The sequence below is a fragment of the Pipistrellus kuhlii genome, unplaced genomic scaffold (assembly GCF_014108245.1).
Source record: "Pipistrellus kuhlii isolate mPipKuh1 unplaced genomic scaffold, mPipKuh1.p scaffold_m20_p_4, whole genome shotgun sequence".
NCBI lineage: Eukaryota > Metazoa > Chordata > Mammalia > Chiroptera > Vespertilionidae > Pipistrellus > Pipistrellus kuhlii.
In genome coordinates, this window is record NW_023425540.1 from 56588715 (window position 1) to 56610748 (window position 22034).

The 22034-nt window shown below is 39.0% G+C and overlaps 1 protein-coding gene across 14 annotated transcripts in view; it reads left to right on the forward strand.

The window, feature by feature from the left end:
• The window catches only part of FER (FER tyrosine kinase), a 242510-nt gene that overhangs the window by 202456 nt on the left and 18020 nt on the right, over positions 1-22034 (forward strand). For all 14 annotated transcript variants that reach the window (XR_004982824.2, XM_036408936.2, XM_045571831.1 and 11 more), the window contains one exon: positions 21008-21162. Coding sequence is in view for 13 of the 14 variants with exons in the window: in XM_036408936.2 (XP_036264829.1) it covers positions 21008-21162 (155 nt within the window). In the remaining variant the exon portion in view is untranslated. The remainder of the gene's footprint in view (positions 1-21007; positions 21163-22034) is intronic.

A 22034-nucleotide genomic window follows, 5' to 3' on the forward strand; every position in this document is an offset into this window, starting at 1 on the left:
TTTCATTTTTTTGCATGTATCTGTTCAATTTTCCCAACACCATTTATTGAAGAGACTGTCTTGACTCCATTGTAGGTTCATGCCTCCTTTGTCAAATATTAATTGAGTATAGAGGTTTGGGTCGATATTCGGATTCTCTATTCCATTCCATTGATCTATATGTCTGTTCTTGTGCCAGTACAAGGCTGTTTTGAGAACAGTGGCTTTGTAATACAGCTTGAAATCTGATATTGAGATCCCTCCTACTTTATTCTTCTTTCTCAGGATTGCTGTGGCTTGAACTCTTTATCAAAAGTGTGTATTGTTTTACAAAAACAAGGAAAACATTGTAAAAGTTTTTCAATTGACTTAGTCGCATTTTTAGCATGCTACCAAGTCAAATACATTGTATCTAGCTTTGAGGATCCAGAGTTGGGGCAGCGGACAGGAGCACCAGACGCCCTGTACTCCTAGTTATCATTCACTCAGTGCATCACACCACGGCCGTGAACAGGTCCATACTGCTTCTGTGTGCCGGGACCTGGTTTGAATTCTACTCACTCAGTCCTCACTGTGAGAAAGGTTTTTCTCTGTTTCCCAGTTTCGCAGGCAAGACAATGAACGCCACAAATATACATAAAGGTAGGAGCAAGAGGCCGAGTCTGAATTCAAACCCGGATTCCAGGGTCCTTGTTTTCAACCATTGGAAATAGTCTGTGTCTCACCTTAGGAAAGTTGCTTCAACTCTCAGGGCCTCTGCTTTTCTTGTCTCAAAGCTTAACGTATCGGCTCCACAATGTGGACATTCAGCCTGGAAGCAGCAGAAAGAACCTCGTGGCAGGGGAACCGTGAAGGATGATCCTGTTCTTAGAGATCTTTCTCGCTGACCTCAACAGATGTTTTCTGTAATCACTGCTATATGTTCATTTAAGTGTCTCCAGGTTTGCAGAAAGTAGCAAAAATACAGTTAATACTGATTCTTTTGTTTGGAGAAAGTACAAAAATCACATACTGCGTAAGAATTTAGTCCTGAGGTGTCTCCCAGTTGGAACCAGAAAACGGGTATAACAGATACTTTTTCATTATACTTCTCAACAGGTGTCAGGGATATCTGTAACATTTATGAACCTTTACTGGAAGTATGAAAACTGAAGGGATGGGAAACACCTTCAGAGATTGTGCCATGTGTATCTTCCTGCTGGAGAATATTAAATGCTAGGTGATCTTTACTGTGGAGAACCTAAATGACTTGATGGATTGATTTCTGTGGTCCAGTTTATTGGGGCAGATTAAATAATTTAGAAATGGAAGTAGGCAATGAATCTTTTTAGAGCAAGTAAAGAAATAAAACCCATGCCCATAAGATGAAAATGGTAAAATGGGTGGGTTTAAGAATACAGTGAGAAGGCCCTGGCCATTTGTCTCATTTGGTTGTAGCATCATCCCATATACCAGAAGGTTGTGGGCTTGATTGACAGTCATGGCACATAGTGAGGTTGTGGATTTGATCCCCAGTCGGGGTGCATAGGGGAGGCAACTTGTCAATGTTTTTCTCTCTCTCTCCCCCCTCCCTTTCTTCATTCCTCTCTCTAAAAGTCAATAAAAACATCATCTGGTGCCGAAACCAGTTTGGCTCAATGGATAGAGCGTCGGCTTGGGGACTGAAAGGTCCTAGGTTCGATTCCGGTCAAGGGCATGTACCTTGGTTGCGGGCATATCCCCAGTAGGGGGTTTGCAAGAGGCAGCTGATTGATGACTCTCTTTAATCGATGTTTCTAACTCTCTATCTCTCTCCCTTCTTCTCTGTACAAAATCAATAAAATATATTTAAAAAACAAAAAACAAAAACAAAACATCATCTGGTGAGGCTTAAAAAAAAAATAATAATACAGTGAGAAGAAACTTTTTTCCAATAACCCTTAATCACTAGCCCTTAGATAAAGAAAGGATAGAGGAATATCTTTAAAACATAGTGTTTAGATATGTGAACTTTTAGACTTTAGAAAAGTCATTTTCATAATGTTCGAGAAAAGGTAAAGTATTATTTGACATCTGTACTACTTTTCTTTCGCTGCAGTGACAAATTACCACAAATTTAGTGATTTAACACAACACAGATTTATTTTTTTACAGTTCTGGGAGGTCAGAAGACCAAAATGGGTCTCACGAGGCAGAAATCCTTGGCTCAGAGGCCCTTCTCCATCTTCAGACTGCTTTACTTCCATTGATAACATTTCTTTTTTCTGACTGAGCCTGCTGCCTCCTACTTATAGTGATGTTTGTGATTACCTTGGGCCTGCCCAGATAATCCAGGATAACCTCCCCATTTCAAAGTCCCAAATCTCTCTTGCCATGTAACATAGATTGCAAGGATTAGGAAGAAGATAGACATCTTTGGGGATAGGAGATGGCTAAATAATTTAACCTACTATAGCATCTTAAATCCTAAAAGGGAAGACAAGGAGAATGACTCAATTAGAATAGGAGCCCTTTAAAACTAAAATTTTGAGGTAGTGAAATATCCTATATTAGCTAGGAAAGGTTAAGCTATGCTGCAAAAACAAATAAATGCTATATCTCAGTCTCTTGCTACATAAAACGGTATTCCCTGCTAAAGGAAAATCTGGTGAAAGTCCTGTAAGGCTGCAGAGCAACTCCAAGCAGTGACACAGATCCAAGGTGTTTTTATCTTATGACTCTATGACCTTAATTCCTGCTCTACAGTTGCCATGGCAATATTTTTACTCCTGTAGGTCAAAAGGGACACACACATCACATTCCTTGCCATATAGCCCAGCTAACTAAGGAGGCTACGGAGTGCAGTCTTCATGTGCTCGGGAAGAAAAGCAGCAGATATTCATCCATTGTATCTTAAGTAACTGACACTGTACTGAATAGGATGCTCTTTGGTGAGCATCTCTGTAAACTTAGCACCAACAGGTTAAATATTAAAATGAGCTGATGCTATTGAAACATAGGAAGATTAATTAAAATAAAGAAGATGGATTTATTTATTTATTTATTTATTTATTTTTTGTGGAGAGTAATGTTCACACAGGGAAGAATAGAGCCAGTCCTTGGAAAAGGTGATCATTTTAACAAGTGACAAGACAGTAAAACAGAGAGAATGGAAGAAAAGGAGGAGAGACGTTGCTGAGAGGACTTTGTGGTTCATGGGTGCTAAGGAGAGTGGAACTACTTGGAATGAGTTTTCTGGCGAAGATGAATGGTACCCCAGGGTACTGAGAGCCTGCTTGTAAGCTCACTAAACTGTTTATCTAAAGACTCATAGAGAATACAAGAGGAGCTATCACACTAGCGTCTGCAAATACTATCTTGATTGTTCACAAGAATAAAACATAGATTCTGAAACCTTTATACCAGTGAGCATCATGACACCTCTTACAAAATTCTAAAATGGGTAAAATAGCCATAAAGTGACAGGTAGAATCAAATTCTGGTGGGTGCAGAAAGTGGGTGAAATAGTAGGGCCAGAGGAGAAAAATGGGGTGATTGTGGGTGTGGGGTTAAGGACCAGGTTTCTGTCTTCAGATGCTGATGAAAAGAGGGAGAAGAGGGACAAACAGACTTGCTAAGTCAGTAAACTAGACTAAACTGAGACCCAGTCATGTGTTTCTCACAGGCTGTTTTAAACAGAACTATTATAGTGCTTTTTTGAAAACTGCTAAGCTATGTGGATTTCACACTGGTTACATTGTGGTGAAACTGGGGGGCAATCTCTTACTTTCTCCACAAGATTGGCAAGCTGGTGGACTAATTATTTTTCAATGAATTGAAATCGAAAATACATACAGAATTAGATTGAATCACGTCTTTATTATCTTCTGAGAGACACTGTAGTGTTTTAACAGTTCAGTGCTACATAGATTTTCATAGTGACTATTTCTAGGAAAACACTATAAAATGCAACTTAATGCTGTGATCAGCAATATGGGAAGATTGTAAAATTTTCACTATTCTAAATTGTATTTCCCTTGATCTGTCGTGTCTGGACTGTAATTTTTTTAAACCACTTATCTTCTCATAAGGTTTTTGTGTTGGAGTGTGCATTGCTGGTGGTTTTATTTGATCACTGGCAACAAGTTCTGATCTTTTTTTCCCTGATATTGAGCATTTCAGGCAGTTCCCTAATAAGCCTGCCTCTGCGCTCCAGTGCTGTTACCGTTGATAGATTTCCTATTGTGAGAATAAGCTTCCAAAAATAATTGACTTATTTCCCTGAGTGATTCCCCCTTTTTATGGAATCTCATTATTTTCAAAATTGTAGATTGCAGTTTCCCTATCCAGAATGTCTTTGGTGTAAATTTAGCTTCCCAATTCAGGTAACATTTAAAGTTGGAGTCTTGGGAACTCAGGAACTCTCAGGTATTTATTCAGCAAGCATGTATTGAGAACTACTGTATGACATGCACCTGGGCATTAAGGTGCCAAACTCTCATAAGAGGTTCTGCATTTAAGACAGAGTCAGATTAAGTATATCTGTGATGGCCATTCAGCGAGATGCACGCAGACTGTGCAATCCTATATAACCCTATATAATAAAGAGATAATATGCAAATTGACCATCACTCCAACATATAAGATGGCCACCCCCATATGGTCAAAGATGGCTGCCCCTATGTGGACACAAGATGGGTGGCAGAGGAGGGTAGTTGAGGGAGACCCAGGCCTGCAGGGGTGGGCAGTTATGGGTGACCGGGCCTTCAGGGGTGGGCAGTTGAGGGGGACCCAGGTTTGAAGGGGAGGGCAGTTATGGGGGACCAGGCCTGCAGGGCAGGGCAGTTGGGGGTGATCAGGCCTGCAGGGGAGGACAGTTGGGGGTGATCAGGCCTGCAGGGGAAGACAGTTGGGGGTGACCAGGCTTGCAGGGGAGGACAGTTGGGGGTGACCAGGCCTGTAGCGTAGGACAGTTAGGATTTATCAAGCTGGCAGGGGAGGGTAGTTGGGGATGATTGGGCTGGCAGGTGAGTAGCTAGGTGTCGATCAGGCTGTCGGGGGAGCAGTTAAGGGCAATCAGGCAGGCAGGCAGATGAGCAGTTGGGAGCCAGCAGGCCCAGATTGTGAGACTGATGTCCAACTGCCAGATTAGGCCCAATCCTTAGGATCCTTAGGATCAGGCCTAAACGGGCAATCGGACATCCCTCGATGGGTCCCAGATTGGAGAGGGTGCAGGCTTGGCTGAGGGGCACACACATACCACCCTCCCCCTCCCCTCCTATGCACGAATTTTGGTGCACCAGGCCTTTGTGTTAATATTATCAGAAAAGACTACAAGGCCTAATGCTTCAGATAGATTTTGAAGAATGAGTAGGATTTAGCTGGATGAAGAAGGAAGGGAATATCCAAGTTAGAAGAAAAAGAATGTTTAAAAATTATATATTCTGTGTTTTATGTAAAGCTGGGGTGTCTGTGAAACAAATGAATTAGGGAAAACAAGGGTGTGGAGAATGCTTCACTTAAGAAAACCAATCTCCTAGAATTACGACCTCTCTCCTCCAATCCCCCATCTACTTTTGCTTTGACAATCCCAAAAATCAATTTTGTTTAGAATATCTCTCTTGAGAAACCTTCAGCTGCTCAATGTTGCCTCTGACAACATTCAGAGTCCCAGTCTTCATGGACTTATGGGCCACTGATCATCCTCAAAAGCCAAAGTACTTCCTGCTTCCTGAACCCGGAGCACTTGCCTGACCACACACCTTTGCTCAGGGTGTGTCCTCTACTTAGAATGATCCTCTTTTCCTTCTCCCTCCGGTCACTGTCATGCCATACTGCGTTAAAATCCTACCCAGCCTTAAAAGCTAAAATATCTTAAATAAATATTGATATATCAATGCAATGAAAGGTCTTAAAAATAATGTAGTGGGATGAATATTATTATGAAAACATGAATAATATAATCAGTATGATTAGTTTAGTAACATTTTTTTTTTAATGAGCATGCATAGCAAACTACTTTGTACATATTCAATATGGAATCTTTGTCTGGTTACATAATGGTTGCCTCTCTGCAACCCCCTTTTTAGCCTTTTTAGTATTTTCAAGTTTTTCCTAACACTAAACATGTAGTACTTTCACAGTAGGAAATAAAATAATAGGTGTAATTTTCAATTTTTAAATCCCCTACTCTTGCTTCAAGGGGCTCAACTTCTTTCCTTCATAGATTCTTCTGCCATCCACCAGTCAGATCTAGCTTCTACCTCCTTTCTGCTATCATTTCATATTTTTGTTGTTCTTAGGACACTATGCCATATTCTGCCTTAAAATTTAATTATATGCTACTGTTCCTACAGTCACCACTGATGCTCTGAACAGCGATCACTCTCTTTATGAAATGAATGAATGCTTATGGGGATTCAAAGTAAGATGGATCTTTAAAGAGTTTAAGATCTTATTGGGGAGTCAATACAGGGAGTCAACGAAAAAATAAAAAATATACAACAAAACTTGTCAAAAAGTGTACAATGTAAATGTGGTACAGTAAATGGTAGAGGATCCTATAGTGTCAAAAGAATCCTGTTTCCCAAAATGAGATTCAGGGATTATAGCTGAGACAGGTGCCAAAAGAAAGCACTTTCACTTGGAGACAATACTTCAGTGACATTTGAAGGTCAAATTATGAATGCAGACTCACAGACTACAGTCTGAATAGTTCCAGCCCAGCCTCCCAAGCTTCTCGGGTTGGCTCCACACAAAAGCAGAATGAGACTGCAGTAATCTGTGTCTACAAAGCAGATCATCTGTGCTGATAACAGGACACTGGCTACTTTTAATTTACCTGCCTATTGAAATTCTATTTTCTTAGTGATAGTTATTAAAGAGGCAATGAGAAAAAGACTTCATTCTTTTTTTATTTTTATCCTAACTTGAATCTTGTAAGAGCATCTGCTGGAAGCAAAGAAAACGAGCCCAAGACACCTTTCTATCTCAAATCAAATAAATATTTTGTGATAAATTGGAATGCCATTCATTCTTACTATTTTCAGATGTAATACACTGGAAATAAGGCATCCTGTATAGATTTCTCCTACATTTAAAAGATAGCCTGTGGAGCTATACAGGTATCTCTTAAGGATTCAGACAGATGCCAGACGTGGTGATACTGATTGTTTTGTCTTCGGACCACATGGGAAGAAACAGTGATGAATCCAGTGACAGGGATGAGGAGAGATTCACGAAGCATCTCACCCTCCAGGAAGCCCTGCTGGCTGCTAAATGCAGAGCTGGTTCAGACAGTTTTCTCTCATCTCCCTTTGGTCTTGGTATCTTAATAACTTTCCTTGAAGGAATATTCATACATAATTATATATATTCTTTGTAAACGTTTCATGAGGAGAAAAATCTTATTCTGGGAAGCTTCCAGGCATAACTTGCTATGCAAAATACTAGCCCATCATGTAAAATTTCCTTTCTACTTCACCTAGAGCTGTTAAATGTTGGTTCCCTGGGTGAAATTAATCCATCAAAATCTTGGTTCTAGCCAACTCCTTCTTCACATCTCAATATTTTGTTTTCATTTACATTGCCCTTAATTTTACTTCATCTGGCTTTAAAATGAAAAGTAGACATAATTTTGGCAGCCCCTGAGCAGCATCATATCTGCTTTTCTGGGTCTCTTTCTGGGTCAGAGATAAAGGGAGAGACAAACCTTTGTCCCCAGCAATTGTGTGACTCTATAAACCCACTGAGAGTGTTGCTGCCTAGATTCTCAGTGTAAACTAAAAATAGCCCTCTGGCTCTGCACTTCCTCTTGGGATTCTGATAGATTGATGGGTGCGGCATGCGGGAGTTTGTGGGGAACCACACCTTGATGTGTTATTTTATTTTTTGCACTGGGAACATTTTAACCTTTTTCAAATTCTGTCTTTTCACAGTGCACTAAAGGCTTTTGGGGATTTGTCAGACATAGACACCAAGTGCAAAGGTCACGAGCAAAGTAAATGTGTAAGACTAAAAGTAGTAGTAAAATAGGACCACTTGCTTAATGCAAAGTGTGACACTGAGATTGGTGAATATATTCTGCTTCCAACTTTATTGTTTCTAAAAGGTTAATTATTTGTTTAATTATCCTTTTCTATAACTTCAATAGAATGCTTTTACAATTAATATTTTAACTTTCTTTTTAATTTTAAGGCCATGTTATTGAAATAATTTACTAAGTTATTTTACTTGTCTAAAAGACACTTATTTTTCAGGACTGCCTTGCTCTCAAGTCATTTTTATACTATTAGTATCTTTTAAAAAAATGAAATAGAAAATATATAAATACTGTTACATGAAATTTAATAGAATAACTCAGTCTATTTGTCATAACAATTCTAGTTCTTGCCCCCCCCCTCTCTCAGTTTTGTTGAATTACAATTAATGGACATCACTGTATAAATTTAAGGTATACACTGTAATGGTTAGATTTACATATATTATATAATAATTATTGCAATAAGTTTAGTTGGCATCCATCATCTTAATGAGATACAATAAAGAGGAAAAAAATACGTATATTTTTTCATGTCATAACAACTTCACTATACACTAAGTGGCCAGATTATTATGATCTCTGAATGCATAATAATATGGCCACTCAGTGTATATCCTATATAATAAAAGGCTAATATGCAAATTGTCCCCTTGACCAGGAGTTTGACCATCAGGCAGGCTGGCAAACCACCCATGTCCTCTCCTCCTTGCCAGGCTGACTGGACCCCACCCATGCACAAATTCATACATCGGGCCTCCAATACACACACACACACACACACACACACACACACTCACTGAGTGGTCAGATTATTATGCTTTCAGAGATCATAATAATCTGGCCACTCAGTATATATCATATAACAGTGTTAAATGCATTATGTTTCTTTTGTAATAATCTGGCATTATAAGCCTTTAAAGGAAAATAAAGGATTTTACTTAGGTATTAATTCAAGCAACACCTTTCTTATGGGATAATATTTTTAAAATAAAGCAATACAAAGATAGTTTATTGAATTTAAGTTTCACTGTTCTAAGTGCCCTATGGCCAGTTAGCTGTTTAGAATTAGAAAAAGTCATTTTACTTATTTTTTTTAATTTATCGGGATGACATTATTTAATAGGATGTTATAGTTTTCTGATGTATAATTTTATAGTACATCATCTGTATAATTTTATAGTACATCATCTGTATATTACATTGTGTGTTCACCACCCCAAGTCAAGTCTCCTTCTATCACCATATTTTCCCCTTTTATTCTCTCCTACTTCCTCCCAGCCTCCTTACTCTCTGGTAATCACCATGCTGTTATCTGTGTTAGAAAGAGCCATTTAGAGCCATGCAATCACCTCCACAACTTTCTCTTTCTAATAAATACTGATTAGCAGGGTTGTTGGTCCTTTGGAAATGGCTAAACAAAAATCTCATCAAGATAAGCAAAAAATGTATTCTCAGAAACATTTTCATATGTTAAAGAGAAGCATTATTTAATGCATTTATTTGCTTGGTTTAAGTTAAATTATTTGATTACTAGAGTCCCCGTGCACAAAAATTTGTACACTTGGGGGGAAGAGTTCCTTAGCCTGGCCTGTGCCCTCTCACAGTTGGGCCTAAGCTAGAAGTAAGATATCCCTCTGGCAGCCCGGGAGCCCTCAGGGGATGTCTGACTGATGGACATCCTTAGCAATGCTACAGAGGCGCCACCACCACTGCACTCACAGCTGTCAGCCCCGCTTATGGCTGAGTGGAGCTCCCCCTGTGGGAGTGCACTGACCACCAGGGGGCAGTTCCTGCATTGAGCGTCTGCCCTCTGGTGGTCAGTGCACATCATAGCAACCAGTCGTTCCACTGTTAGGGTCAATTTGCATATTAGCCTTTTATTATATAGGATGTGATCCCTAAGTTTTGAAATTCCATGTGAAGGTATCTCATAGTGACATGCTACCTTTAATTCTTTACTTGGTATGAAAGTTCAGAAAATTTCATTATATTAATTTGATAGCGCTGGAAAAGTTAAACTATCCTTTATGTAAGGATAAGCTTGATATTTTTTCCTCCCAGAATGTCAAACATAGTTTCCATGTCTGGATAATTGCCTTAGCAAATACGTAATCATTTAGCAAGACTCTACTCAAGCATGCAGTATTCCTGATAATCTTTTCCCTGCCTACTTCCTCTTTTGTGCCCATCATGTTCATAGTAGGCTTCTATTATCATTCCTACAAGATCCTGTTTACTACCACAGTGTGGAGTCCTCAAGGACAGAGACCTAGTCTTTTCTGACACCAGTGCTTGCTACATAGTAGAAGTCAAGGAAATGTCTGTTGATCATATCCTTCAACTGTCCCAGAAAAAAGAGGCTCTGTAATTTCTCTATGTACTAAAACCTTAAAAATTTCTATGGACTGGAATTCTCTCCCTTCCACTGTATAATTTAGTCCCATTCTATTCAGCATTGTCTTACATTTCTTACTCATAATCACATTATTGACTAAAATATTTAATTATCCATTGATTGCATGTTGCTAAACCCAATAGCTGCTTTTGAGATTTTAGGAAATGGTGGTCCTTCTTTGAGTTTCAGTCTGCCATGTATCCTCTGGATAAAGATTTTTCTTTTTCATCATTCATCTTCCTGTAAATTGATTCAGCATGTGTGGGATTCTTTGTTATTATTGTTCGAAAGGACTTCAATGAGGTGATTTTTAGAGGGGGGGGGGGAAATTGGATATTGGTATGAAAACAAATATCTTTATTCCATTACTATCAGAAAAAAAAGATATAATTACTTTTTGTACAAAGTATTCAGTTTTATTTTGAAGAAAATATTGAACATTCATTTTAAAACATTACTGCCTAGTGTATTCTTTAATAGTCTTATGTAAATACAATCCAGCCTATGAAGAAAATCTTTGCTGAATAGTTGGGGCGCCTGATACATTTTTAGATCAACTTCATTGTTTAGCACATGGCAATATGATGAAATTTACATGTCATTCATCATATAACTAATATAAAGGATTATGGAAACATTCAAGAAATAAAACCAATTCCTTATTTGCATTCTGGTTGTTTTGTCCGTTGTTGTAATAATAGAATTAGCCACCCAGAAAACCTAAACTAGATTTAAAAATAATTGATCCTGAGATTATATCTAGAAAGCCCAGTAGAAGACTTGCCCACTGTTTTTCAAAGACACATTTGCTCCCAAAAATGTGTTCCCAAAGGCCCCAATCAGCCTTGCTTCACATAAGCCAAGCAGTGAATCAGGCACAACTTCTACACAAAATGGCATCACTGCCTATTTAATAATCAGACCACATACTGGTATTGTGTGGGATTCCATAATTACTGTTTCCTGTTTCCATATAGATCGAATTTGAATAAACCCTTCCGTTAGCAATGGTAGTATTACATACCATTTTCCTTGATTAGTGTTCCTTACCTTGCTGTTTGTTTAGAAAGCAGGTCCTCTGATCCCTGTGTGATATTTGCTTCTGATGCCGTCTACCTCCATCTCTGTTGATATTGCTGACATCAGTCTGATACACGCCTTAAACATTGCCCCCTTCTGAATCGGTTATGTCTGTGCTAAATTGTGCTGCTTGCCCTTAACTCAGAATATGGCTCAATTTTCTATTTTCACTGCTTGCTGCATTGTCCATTTAGTATCACTAACATGTATCTTTTTGCTGAGTTCTACTTTTTAGAAATAGAGATATTTCTTTTTATCTAATTGATGCCTTTTCCCTAAATTCTACTTTCTGAGGGCATCTTGCCATCCCTGCTTTTTGTTTGTCACCATATGCTTCTCATTTCTGATCTTTTTACAATCTAAGCCTGTTCTCTTCTACTGTGAACAGGATGATGGCTGTAGCATGCTTTTATTTTTCCCTCCTTCCTCTACCTCCTCCCTTCTGGGTAGCATGTCGAAACCATCTAGGCTTTTGCCTCCATTTTAACAGAATGAATCAAGGATTATTTAGGCAAAACTGTGTCACTCTTTTCTTCTGCTTTTTCTTATTCCCCATGTCTTCCCCTTTAATGGATTCCTTTTTACATTGCATGGAGTATGTTCTTAAGTAATTCTTTTAGAAATGTCACGCTCGACAATGCGTCAGTTAACTCGTGCATGCCAGAGGGATAGAAGTGCCATGAGGACATGAATTCTTGTCTGTTCTACAATATCACTGCTTTGCCTACAACAGCACCTGGTAACGAGTAAGTGCTACATACGTATTTTTAAGGCATCAAACCAATTTACCTCTTGGTCTTCTCCCTCTCAATTTTAAATCTTTTTACAGAAATAATTTTAAACTGTCCATCACATTCTCCTGCTTCCTGACACCACGTATAACTCACAACGGTCAGCCTTATTGATAACTCAGGGTCCACATTATCCATTTCACTTACTGTGATTTGTTTTAATCCGATACCAAAATTCCCTCCAGGTGTATCAGGGAAGTTTACCTCCAAAGTAACTAGCTTCCATTTGCGGGATTTTATTTTCTCCTCTTTATATCAGGAGTGCTCCAGGAAAGCAAAAGTGGGAACTTCGAGTTCTTGAGGCCAGTGCCACAGAGCCTCACGTCGTTACTTCGGCCGCATCCTGTTTGTCAGCCTTGCCAAGTTAGCACAGGTGCAGGGGCAGAGAAGTACAAAATATTGTGGCCTTAAGTTTTGTGCCACCCCTGTCTCTGAGAGCCTACTCCCAACCTTCAAACTTGTAATTTCCAGCATTGCTGTTTATGTGCTCACATAGCTGTCTCTTGAGGGTGGGAATGAGGCTGTCTTTCTCTGCAGCACACTGCAGAGGGCTGGTACCTAGTTAGGCCTCAATAGAGGAGAGTTGAACCAATGATGGACTGATTAGTGGATATGCACCTACATATTCACATATAGATATCCTATTTTGTATACTTATAGTAACTGGAATCTGTAATTATACAATTAATGGTAGTACTTTCAAAAAGTACAAAACAATGTGTAATTTTGATGTAAAATAGTAATGGGTTTTTGTGTATATCAATCAGGAACCATAGAAGGGTGTGTTCTTAAAACATAATAACCCATCTGTGTAATAGACATGTAGTATTGCCTCCTTAATCAGTTCCTGGATCAAATAACCAGACATGACTTCATCTCTTCTGGCATCATTGTTATTAAATGTGTTGGGCCTCAGAGGGAAAGATATATTGACCTCTGGCATGAATTTAATGCCAGATTAATTACCATGGATGCCAAAATAAGATCTTAATATGGAAACTCTGTTTGCAATTGTAACTCTTAATTGCTTTGCCTTAAGAATACTCTGGATAGCCCTGGCCAGTGTGGCTCGGTTGGTTGGAGCGTCTTCCCATACACCAAAAAGATCACAGGTTCAGTTCCCAGGGGGCATATACCTAAGTTTTATATTTGATCCAGGTAACAGATAAACGTTTCTTTCTCTCCCTTTCTATTTCTCCTTTCCCTCTTTCTCAAAATCAATGAACATGTCCTTGGGTTAGGATTAAAATACTTTAGATAATCTAAAAGGCTCAACTATTACATAATATCAACTAAAATTCAGTTGATGTCACTAAAGTGACAATTTGATATTTTATAGAATGTAAAAACCTTGTGTCCTAGTTCAGTTCCTTCAGAGGTAGTTATTCCACGTGCAATTTCATCAAAAACATTGATTGGCCTCCATTGCTGCCCACCATTGAGAATGCTGTTGAGCAGCTGTCACAGTGCCCTCTGGTAATTTGGAAATCACTGAAATTTACCAGAATTCTGTGGAACCTTTAGGCATGATAGACTTTACACTTACATAAATTATTGTATTGTCCTCCTTTAGTCTTCCAGACACTCTTGTTTTATGTAACTGTGGTCTGCCAGTTGGTAAATGCAAATTTCATTAAGAGACCAAAAAGGACACATGTATTTACAAAGTTAATATTTACTCAGACAAGTAATCCTTCATGAATGCAAAATGCAGATTATGTATGGATTATATCAAAGAATCACGGAATGAATAACAACTAATCATAGAAGGTCATTTGGTGAATATCTTTTAAAACTCTTATCTTTAGAATTACAAAAAGAGAAAAATAGTTACATGTATGAAATTGAGTCTTAAGACTACTGATATTTTTATACTATATTATCAAATATAATATAGCATTAAAATTGAACAAAGATAAAGCAAGCTTTCTTGATTATGGAAAGAAAATATAGACATAAAGGAAATTGAATTTCAGATCTTTGTTTCAAGATAAAAATGAATTAATTATAAAATAGACCCGAATTCATAACTTAGACTCTCCTCTTTGAATTTTATACAATGAAAGCAATCAGAGCACTGAAAGAAAATTTATTACAAAGTCACCTGGGATATCAGTTCATAAACCAAAAATAACAACATTAGAAACTGAATAGGAATAATGAAAATTTCATTTTAAAAGAACGTAAATGGGAGTCGAGGAAGGAACTGTTGAGATAAACGAAAGTCATGACTTCTCTTGAATTCTTATAAATCCTTAAAAGTGTTTTCCATTAACAGAATACTGGTGTCACAGTAAATATGATTAGACATTTCCCCTCTGTACAGAGGGCTGTTTTTGAGACACTGTGTTAGTATGCCAGATGAGGCTGTCTTCCAAACTGCCTAAAGGTATGGCCTAAGAGTTGACTAGGCTCTGCCAAACAGAGGCAAAAGTGCAAGTGTAGGGTTGGGAGGATTGGGGCAGGGTGCTTGGAGAATATAGTCAATAACTGACTCTCTCTCAACAAAGTGCAGTCGGTGGCATCCCTTGCACAGAAAAGTTAATCCTGCAAAGAGTTAACCACCTGCAGGTTTAGCATCTAAATGTAGGTGCATTCCACCATAATTAGAGTGTGTTTGTTCATTAGTAGCGGAACATTTTGCAGACTATAAAAACTTAAATGATCCTGAGGCTCATTATGGCACCTTGTACATCAGACTACACAGTTGCTCTGCTCCTTTATGTGCCTTTTATATCTTAATTTAGGGCCCAGTGTGAGTATGTCTATCACATCATCAAAGTATAAACCATCACAAATGATTATGGGGGAATTGTTACGTGTCTTTATACAGAATGGAAAAATAGAATAGAAGCTAGAATAGAAAAGTAATGCATATTTTAGTCTTCTCAATATGTTCTTCTACTGCAGTGGTTATAGCATAACCTCAGCACTGAGTCAGAGACTCCGTTTCATTAAACTTAAATGGGAAAGAGATCAGGTTTCAGGAACAAAATGGTAGTAATCTGTCTACTCAGGAATTGCAAATATGAATAATATCTCAAAAAAAAAAACACCCAAAAATACTCAGCATTATAGAATATTGAAAAGACTTTGGAGAAAAACAGGTTTCGTACTTGGCCACTTATTAGCTATGTGTTCTCACATGAGTTGTTTAGTCTCTGAGTCTGAGATTCTCTGTATAATAGAGATACTCTACACTGCAAATAGGGATTGGGATAATAGGTAAAGCTCCTGGCATCATTCCTGACACATACTCGGCACTTAATGATTACTATTATTTCGATATGATTGGGAAGTGTGTTTTCTTGGTTGCAGCTCACAATTATTCGGCAGAAGCTAGAGGAGGCTGCACTGTGATAGTTTGGCCCTGAGGTGGTGGGACCCTTGGCCGCATGGAGTGGCATTCTCGTAACTTACCCTCCCAGCTATTATTCCATTCACTAGCTGCTAACACTCACTGCTGTACTGGAAACATGGAAAACTTTTCATTAGAACCATCTAGCATGACTGTGTGGCTAGATTCATCCAGCCCATTACAGGAAGACAATGCCTTTAACCTAGAGCCCATGTGTCAAACACAAGGCCCGCGGGCCAAATCCGTCCCGCCAGGCCTTGCAATGTGGCCCGCACCGCGCTGTCATCACTGCACTCCACTGCGTTTCCATCACAATGACAGTTTATGACTGTTCAGTAAACCATTCGGCCCGCGATTTAGGCTGGATTTTAGGTTTTGGCCCCTTCTCTGATTGAGTTCAACACCCCTAACCTAGAGCGTACAGAATATTAGAGTTGAAAGGACCATACACTTGCTCCCAACTGGTGGACTAAGGATTCTTGCCTCCTCCAAATTGTTGCAAGTGTTCCAGGTTGCATCAGGCATCATTTGAGGATAATGTCCTGTAACATACCAATATTCAGTACTATTTTACTGTTGTGATTAATATATAAATTTGTCTCAAAACATTCTTCTTAGTAGCTTTGCATCATGTTGCATTTTCTCTGTTGGCCTTTATGAAACATACAACTCGCCCTTCAGGGTGCAGTACAAAGGAGTCATAAAGTGCTTGACATTAAACAGGAGCCCTTGTGCTCAGAAAAGTCAAGCATTGGTGCTCTCCTTCCCAAGGCCCCGGAAAATGATGTGTGATGTACTCGCTTGCGCAGCTTATTAAGGAAAACACTGGTGAGAACTTTGTTCTCCTAATCCCTAGTCTGAAACTCCCACGAGTGGAGATGTTTGCATTATTACTTCTGCAAAAACCAGAAATGTACTTAATGTTCCGATTAGTATGCATGAAGCCAAGTATTGACAGGAAATGGGTTACGTGGAAAACATTTAAAACACTACCTGGCACATAGGCATAAAGCCCTCAGTAAAGGATAGCTATTATCATGATGGCTGTTACCACAATGGCTATTCAGTAAAGAGTGTTTTGACAGTTTTTTTCTCTGTTACTCAGAGTAACTGATCACATCTACGTGCAACATCTTAAGTTATGTCATTTGTCACTCAGGCAAATGGCTTCTGTTTTCACTGCTTGTCCTCTCCGAATGGTAGAGGGTGGACATTTTTTCAAATCTCCCTTCCAGACGTCTGTTAGGTCTAGAGGCTCTTGCCATTAGCGCCGAGGCTGACTTTGGAGGCAAGTCCTTGGCGGTGTCTTTTGTTGGGGCCTCTGACATTGGCCTTCAATGTGCACGCTTAAGACAGAGCTCAGTTTTGTTGATGAATTACCCATTGGGATTTGGTATGTTTCTGTGAACTAAACAGATTTATACATTTATTTTCAATCAATGTTCTTTTATAATAATCTGTCCTCCTCTCTGCCTCTTTCTTCTATTTATTGAGAGATTTAACGGTAGATCAATATTGATTTAACATGTAAACCCAGAGGTAGTCTCCAGAGATTTGGTATCTCATTTTAGAATGTGGCCCCCAGGTGATAGTAGAAAAACGGTGACAGAGATTTACATCTGACTGTGCAAATAGAGTACCCACTTCACAAAACTGCGTCGCACCCAGATTAATCACAGTAGTTAAATACAAAGACAATTCTCCTTGGGCTTTTCAGGTTAATTTAGGATGGAAGCAAGTGTTTCACAATGGGTTTGGTTCTGAATTTTTTCAGTATCCATGTGAGTTCCCTTTCTTTGGCTAGTGATCTGGGAATTTGATGTCTATGCTAAATAAGAGATTATGTAGAATTTGGAGTTATGCATAAATACCATAATTGGGAAAACTAAGTGACTAAATATATGAAAAGTGTTTAGAATAGTGCCTGATGTAGTAAATGCCATATCAATTGTTATTAGAACTAAATTGAAAGGCTTTTATATTCATACTAGAGGCCCAGTGCATGAAATTTGTGCATGAGGGGGTATCCCTCAGCCCGGCCTGCACCCTCTTGCAATCCAGGACCCCTCGGGGGATATTTGCCAATTTAAGCCTGTGGGACCAGGTCTAAATTGGCAGTCGAACATCCCTCTTGCAGTTCGGGGCTCCTAACTGCTAAATGTGTCAGCCTGGTCACCCCTAACCACTCACCTGCCTGATCACCCCTATCCACTCTGCCTACCCGATCACCCCTAACCACTCACCTGCCTTCCTGATTACCTCTAACCGCCTCTTCCTTGGCCCCTGCTGAGGCAGCTTCATCCTGAAAGACATCCAGAATGAAGTCCAAAAGGTCGTTCGGCTGTCTGGTCTAATTAGCATATTGCGCTTTTATTATTATAAAGAAAAAAACTGTCAAATAGTCATTCTAATTAGAAGGAGAAAAGAGTGATTCTCCAATATATGGTTTCTGTGGCTAAATTGTAAATTTTGTTGTGATAAATGCACAGTTTATATTGATGTGTGGCTAACATTTATTGAGCACACACTATTTCCCAATTACTGTGCTAAGGAGTTTACATATTTTATTTAATTCTCACAAAAACCTTATGGAGATACTATTATCCCTACCTAACAGATGAGAAAACTGAGGTTAAGAGTAAGTGAACTTCTAAAGGTCCAAGAGCAGGTATTTGATCTAATATTTCAAGGTTGGTGCCCTCAAAATATGCTTGCAACTGTCACAATATTGACATTTTTGTATAGCAATAAGATATAAGTCTGCACTTTTTCAGAACTTAGTAAGACAAATGAAATTGGCTTCATTTATTTCCCCACCCTCTTGATTGTTGGTTGTATGCCATGTCTTAATCGGAATGAGGATACCTTGGGGCCTTAAAGAGGTTTTTGCCTCCTAAATGTTCATAGCTATTTATGGCTCAGTATTATACAAACCTAGTAGGAATAGCTTTTGTACTTTCCCCCACCCTCAAAAAGCAACAATTTCTCTAATTCCTTTCCTATATAAGGGAGAAACCCTGGCGTGTGGCACCATAGTTGCTAGTAGTAAAGGTTGTTTAGAATAAAGCAGTCTGGCAGAGGGACGCTGGCATAGACTCCTGGTTTACCATCACGTTTGTCCTGAGAAGCAACATCGCCACGGAGCAAGGTGCCCACTGTTGTGCTTTCCAGAGAGCACAGAAAATTTGCTCATCTCCATTGCCTGTTGGCTTTGGGTTTCCTGCAGCTGCTCTTTGCTCTCATTTCATCCTTAATTAGCCTGTCTCATATTATATATGCCTTGCAAGACACTCCTGCTGCACACTCAGAAGTCTGCTTTGAATCTTCGATAAGATCATTCAGCAGGTCTAAGTAGGGCATTTCCATCTCCTTTTGGCATTCGGCAGTGCTTGCTGTTGTTCCTCTGCGTGCGGTGAGACAGAGCTGCCTCTCATGCCTCCTGTGAACGCCATGCTGGCCTATATGACATTTCTCACCTCTGAATTCCTGCAGGATCCGCAGTCGTAATGCACTGGCTCATACTGGCTTATTTTGGAGCAGTTTCCTGTGTGAAGAGGCAGGAACACCGGTGTGTCTCCTTGAGAATCTGACTCAGGGTTGGGCAGCGGTGAGCTTAATAAAGAAAGAAATGGAGAGGGAAACAAGGGAGAAGGAAAGGTGTTAATGTCTGCCTTATCTCCCAAATTAGATTGCTGGCTTCTCAGCTCAGAGGTCAAATCTGTTTTTCCCATCTCCTTTAATGCTTACTGGAATATTAGGCAAGCAGTGAGTATACAGCGTAGACTTATGGCCTGAAAGCCTAGGTTTTACTTTAATTAATAGACTATGCCAAAAAGGCTACGTACCATCTCCATTCCTTTGAACTTAATGCAACCCAAAGGAAGGACAGTTTTCTGCGGACGTTATCGAAATGTTATTTACCTTGAATTGGAGGTTTCTCTGAATTGGTTTTAGATTGGTCGTAAGCAGAACTGTAATCCCCATTACAGAGGACATACCTCTGCTCTGGTGGCGCAGTGGAGATAGTCGTGATGACAGAAGTGCACGTGTTTGTGAGGCGGAGTGCTATTCTGAGGAAAGTACCCAAGGTGACATCCTGTCTATGCCTAAAATGCTGCAGTGAATAAAAGCTCCTTCTCACCAAGAGGGCTTGCATTTGGCCCCAAGAAGGAGTCAGTGGCCCAGTGACCAGGACTGGGAGGTACGCAGCACGCACCTTGCACCTCTGTCAGAAATCAGGTGACCATATACTTGTAGATCCATTTCCGGACCTTCATTCTGTTCTATCATGCTGTATCTTTTTACCTCTACTGAGCTCTACTGAACACAATAACTTTATAGTACAGTTGTTTAGGCCAAAATATCTTAGGGTCATGATGACTTTTTCTCTCCTACTCGACATCTAATCTATCAGCAAATCCTATCGATTGTACTTTCAAAATATATCCCGAATCTGATGGCTTCTGACCAACTCCATCACTTTTATCTTGCTGTCTCCTAACTGAGCATTGTGTGTGTATATATTCGAATTTGATTATTGTATGTTTTCCCCACTAGAATTAAAGTAGGGACTTGGTCTGTTTTGTTTACTGTTGTCTTCTCTATCAGATAAGAGTGGTCAGGGCAGATGTCTCTGAGGAGAGGGTATTTGAGCTAAGAATGAAGGGGAACCAGCTATGCAGAAGTCTAAGAGTGCACTCCAGGCAAAGGGAAGGGCCCTCCAGTAGAAATGCTTGTCATGTTTGTAGTGGCGGGGAGGAGGGCAATAAGAATCTCAGTAGGTCTAGAATATAGCAAATTATGGAAAGAGTGGAACAAAATGAAGTGGGAGAGACAGGGCCAAATCATCATGTAGTTTTGCCTGACCCAGATACAACAGGAAAAGCTCTAGATTGCACTGCAGATTACTACTCAGTAACTACTAGCAGCACTCAACTACTTAAAATTTAATACACTAAAATAAAATAAAACACTCAGTTTCTCAGTCACATTAGCCACATGTGGATAATGGCTACCTACTAAATAGCTCAGCACAGATGGAGACCTTTCCATCTTCACAGAAAGCTGTGTTGGATGGTGATGCTCTAGGAACACAATCAAAGGAGAAATAATGCTTGGCCTCTCTTTTGTGACTTTCTCTTAACCCTAGAATCAGTTTTTCTATTTAAATTGAAATGGATGTGGTGCCTAAAAAATTAGCATATGGACTGTTCCATATGCAAATGTTGGTATGGATGATTTTTATCTGTGACAGAAAAGATGGGAGAGACTGTTAGATCACAAGCTTTCTTAGCCTCATTATAAATACATTGCAAATGTAAAAAAGTGCGAAGTGCAGAAGTCATAAATGTGAAAGTGGCTTTCAATTTGTTTTAATAAGGGTGTTTTCTGTGTTTGTAACCTAGGGATCTTGCTGCAAGAAACTGCCTGGTAAGTGAAAACAATATTCTGAAAATCAGTGACTTTGGAATGTCTCGCCAAGAGGAAGGTGGAGTGTATTCATCTTCTGGCTTAAAGCAGATTCCCATTAAATGGACAGCACCAGAAGCTCTTAATTACGGTAAGATCGGACACTTTCCTTTTGGTGGTTAAAAAAAAAAAAAAAAAAAAAGGGCTCCAACAGAACAAAACATTCACAAGCAAAGTTAGAGGGGTACAACAGAGTACAAGATAGAATGAGGTATAAAATGTTCATACTTTGCACTTAAACATGAGCACCAACTTAATTCATTGACCTTTCTGATCAGATGTTATATGTAAGATTGCTAATTTTAAAAGATGATGACTTACAAGCATTTTCAAATCTGAGAGTTCCTTTTTATCTGAAAAACTATTTAAAATTTTTAATTTATTAGAGTGACATTGGTTAACAAGATTATACAAGTTTCAAGTGTACAATTTTATATGACATCATCTATATATTGCATTGTGTGTTCACTATCCAAAGTTGTCTCCTTCCAATACCACACATTTGACCCTCTTTACCCTCTGCATCCTTCCTCCTCTCATAACTGCCATACTGTTGTCTGTGTCTATGAATTTGTTTTACTTGTTCATTTATTACTTTTTTTTTATATCCCACATATTTTTTTATATCCCACATATGAATGAAGTCATATGGTTCTTGTTCTTTTCCGACTCATTTTACTTTAGATCATACTCTCAAGACCCATTTATATTGTTGCAAAGGCTTTTTATGGTTGAGTAATATTCCACTGTATAAATGCACTATATCTTTTTTATCTAATCATCCATCAAAGGATACTTAAGTTGTTTCCATGTCTTGGCTACTGTGAACACTGAGGTACATATATCTTTAAAAATAAATGCAGATATCCATAAGAGGGATTGTTGGATCATATGCTAGCTTTATTAATTTTTGAGGAACCTTTATACTATTTTCCATAGAGGCTGTACTAGAATACATAACCA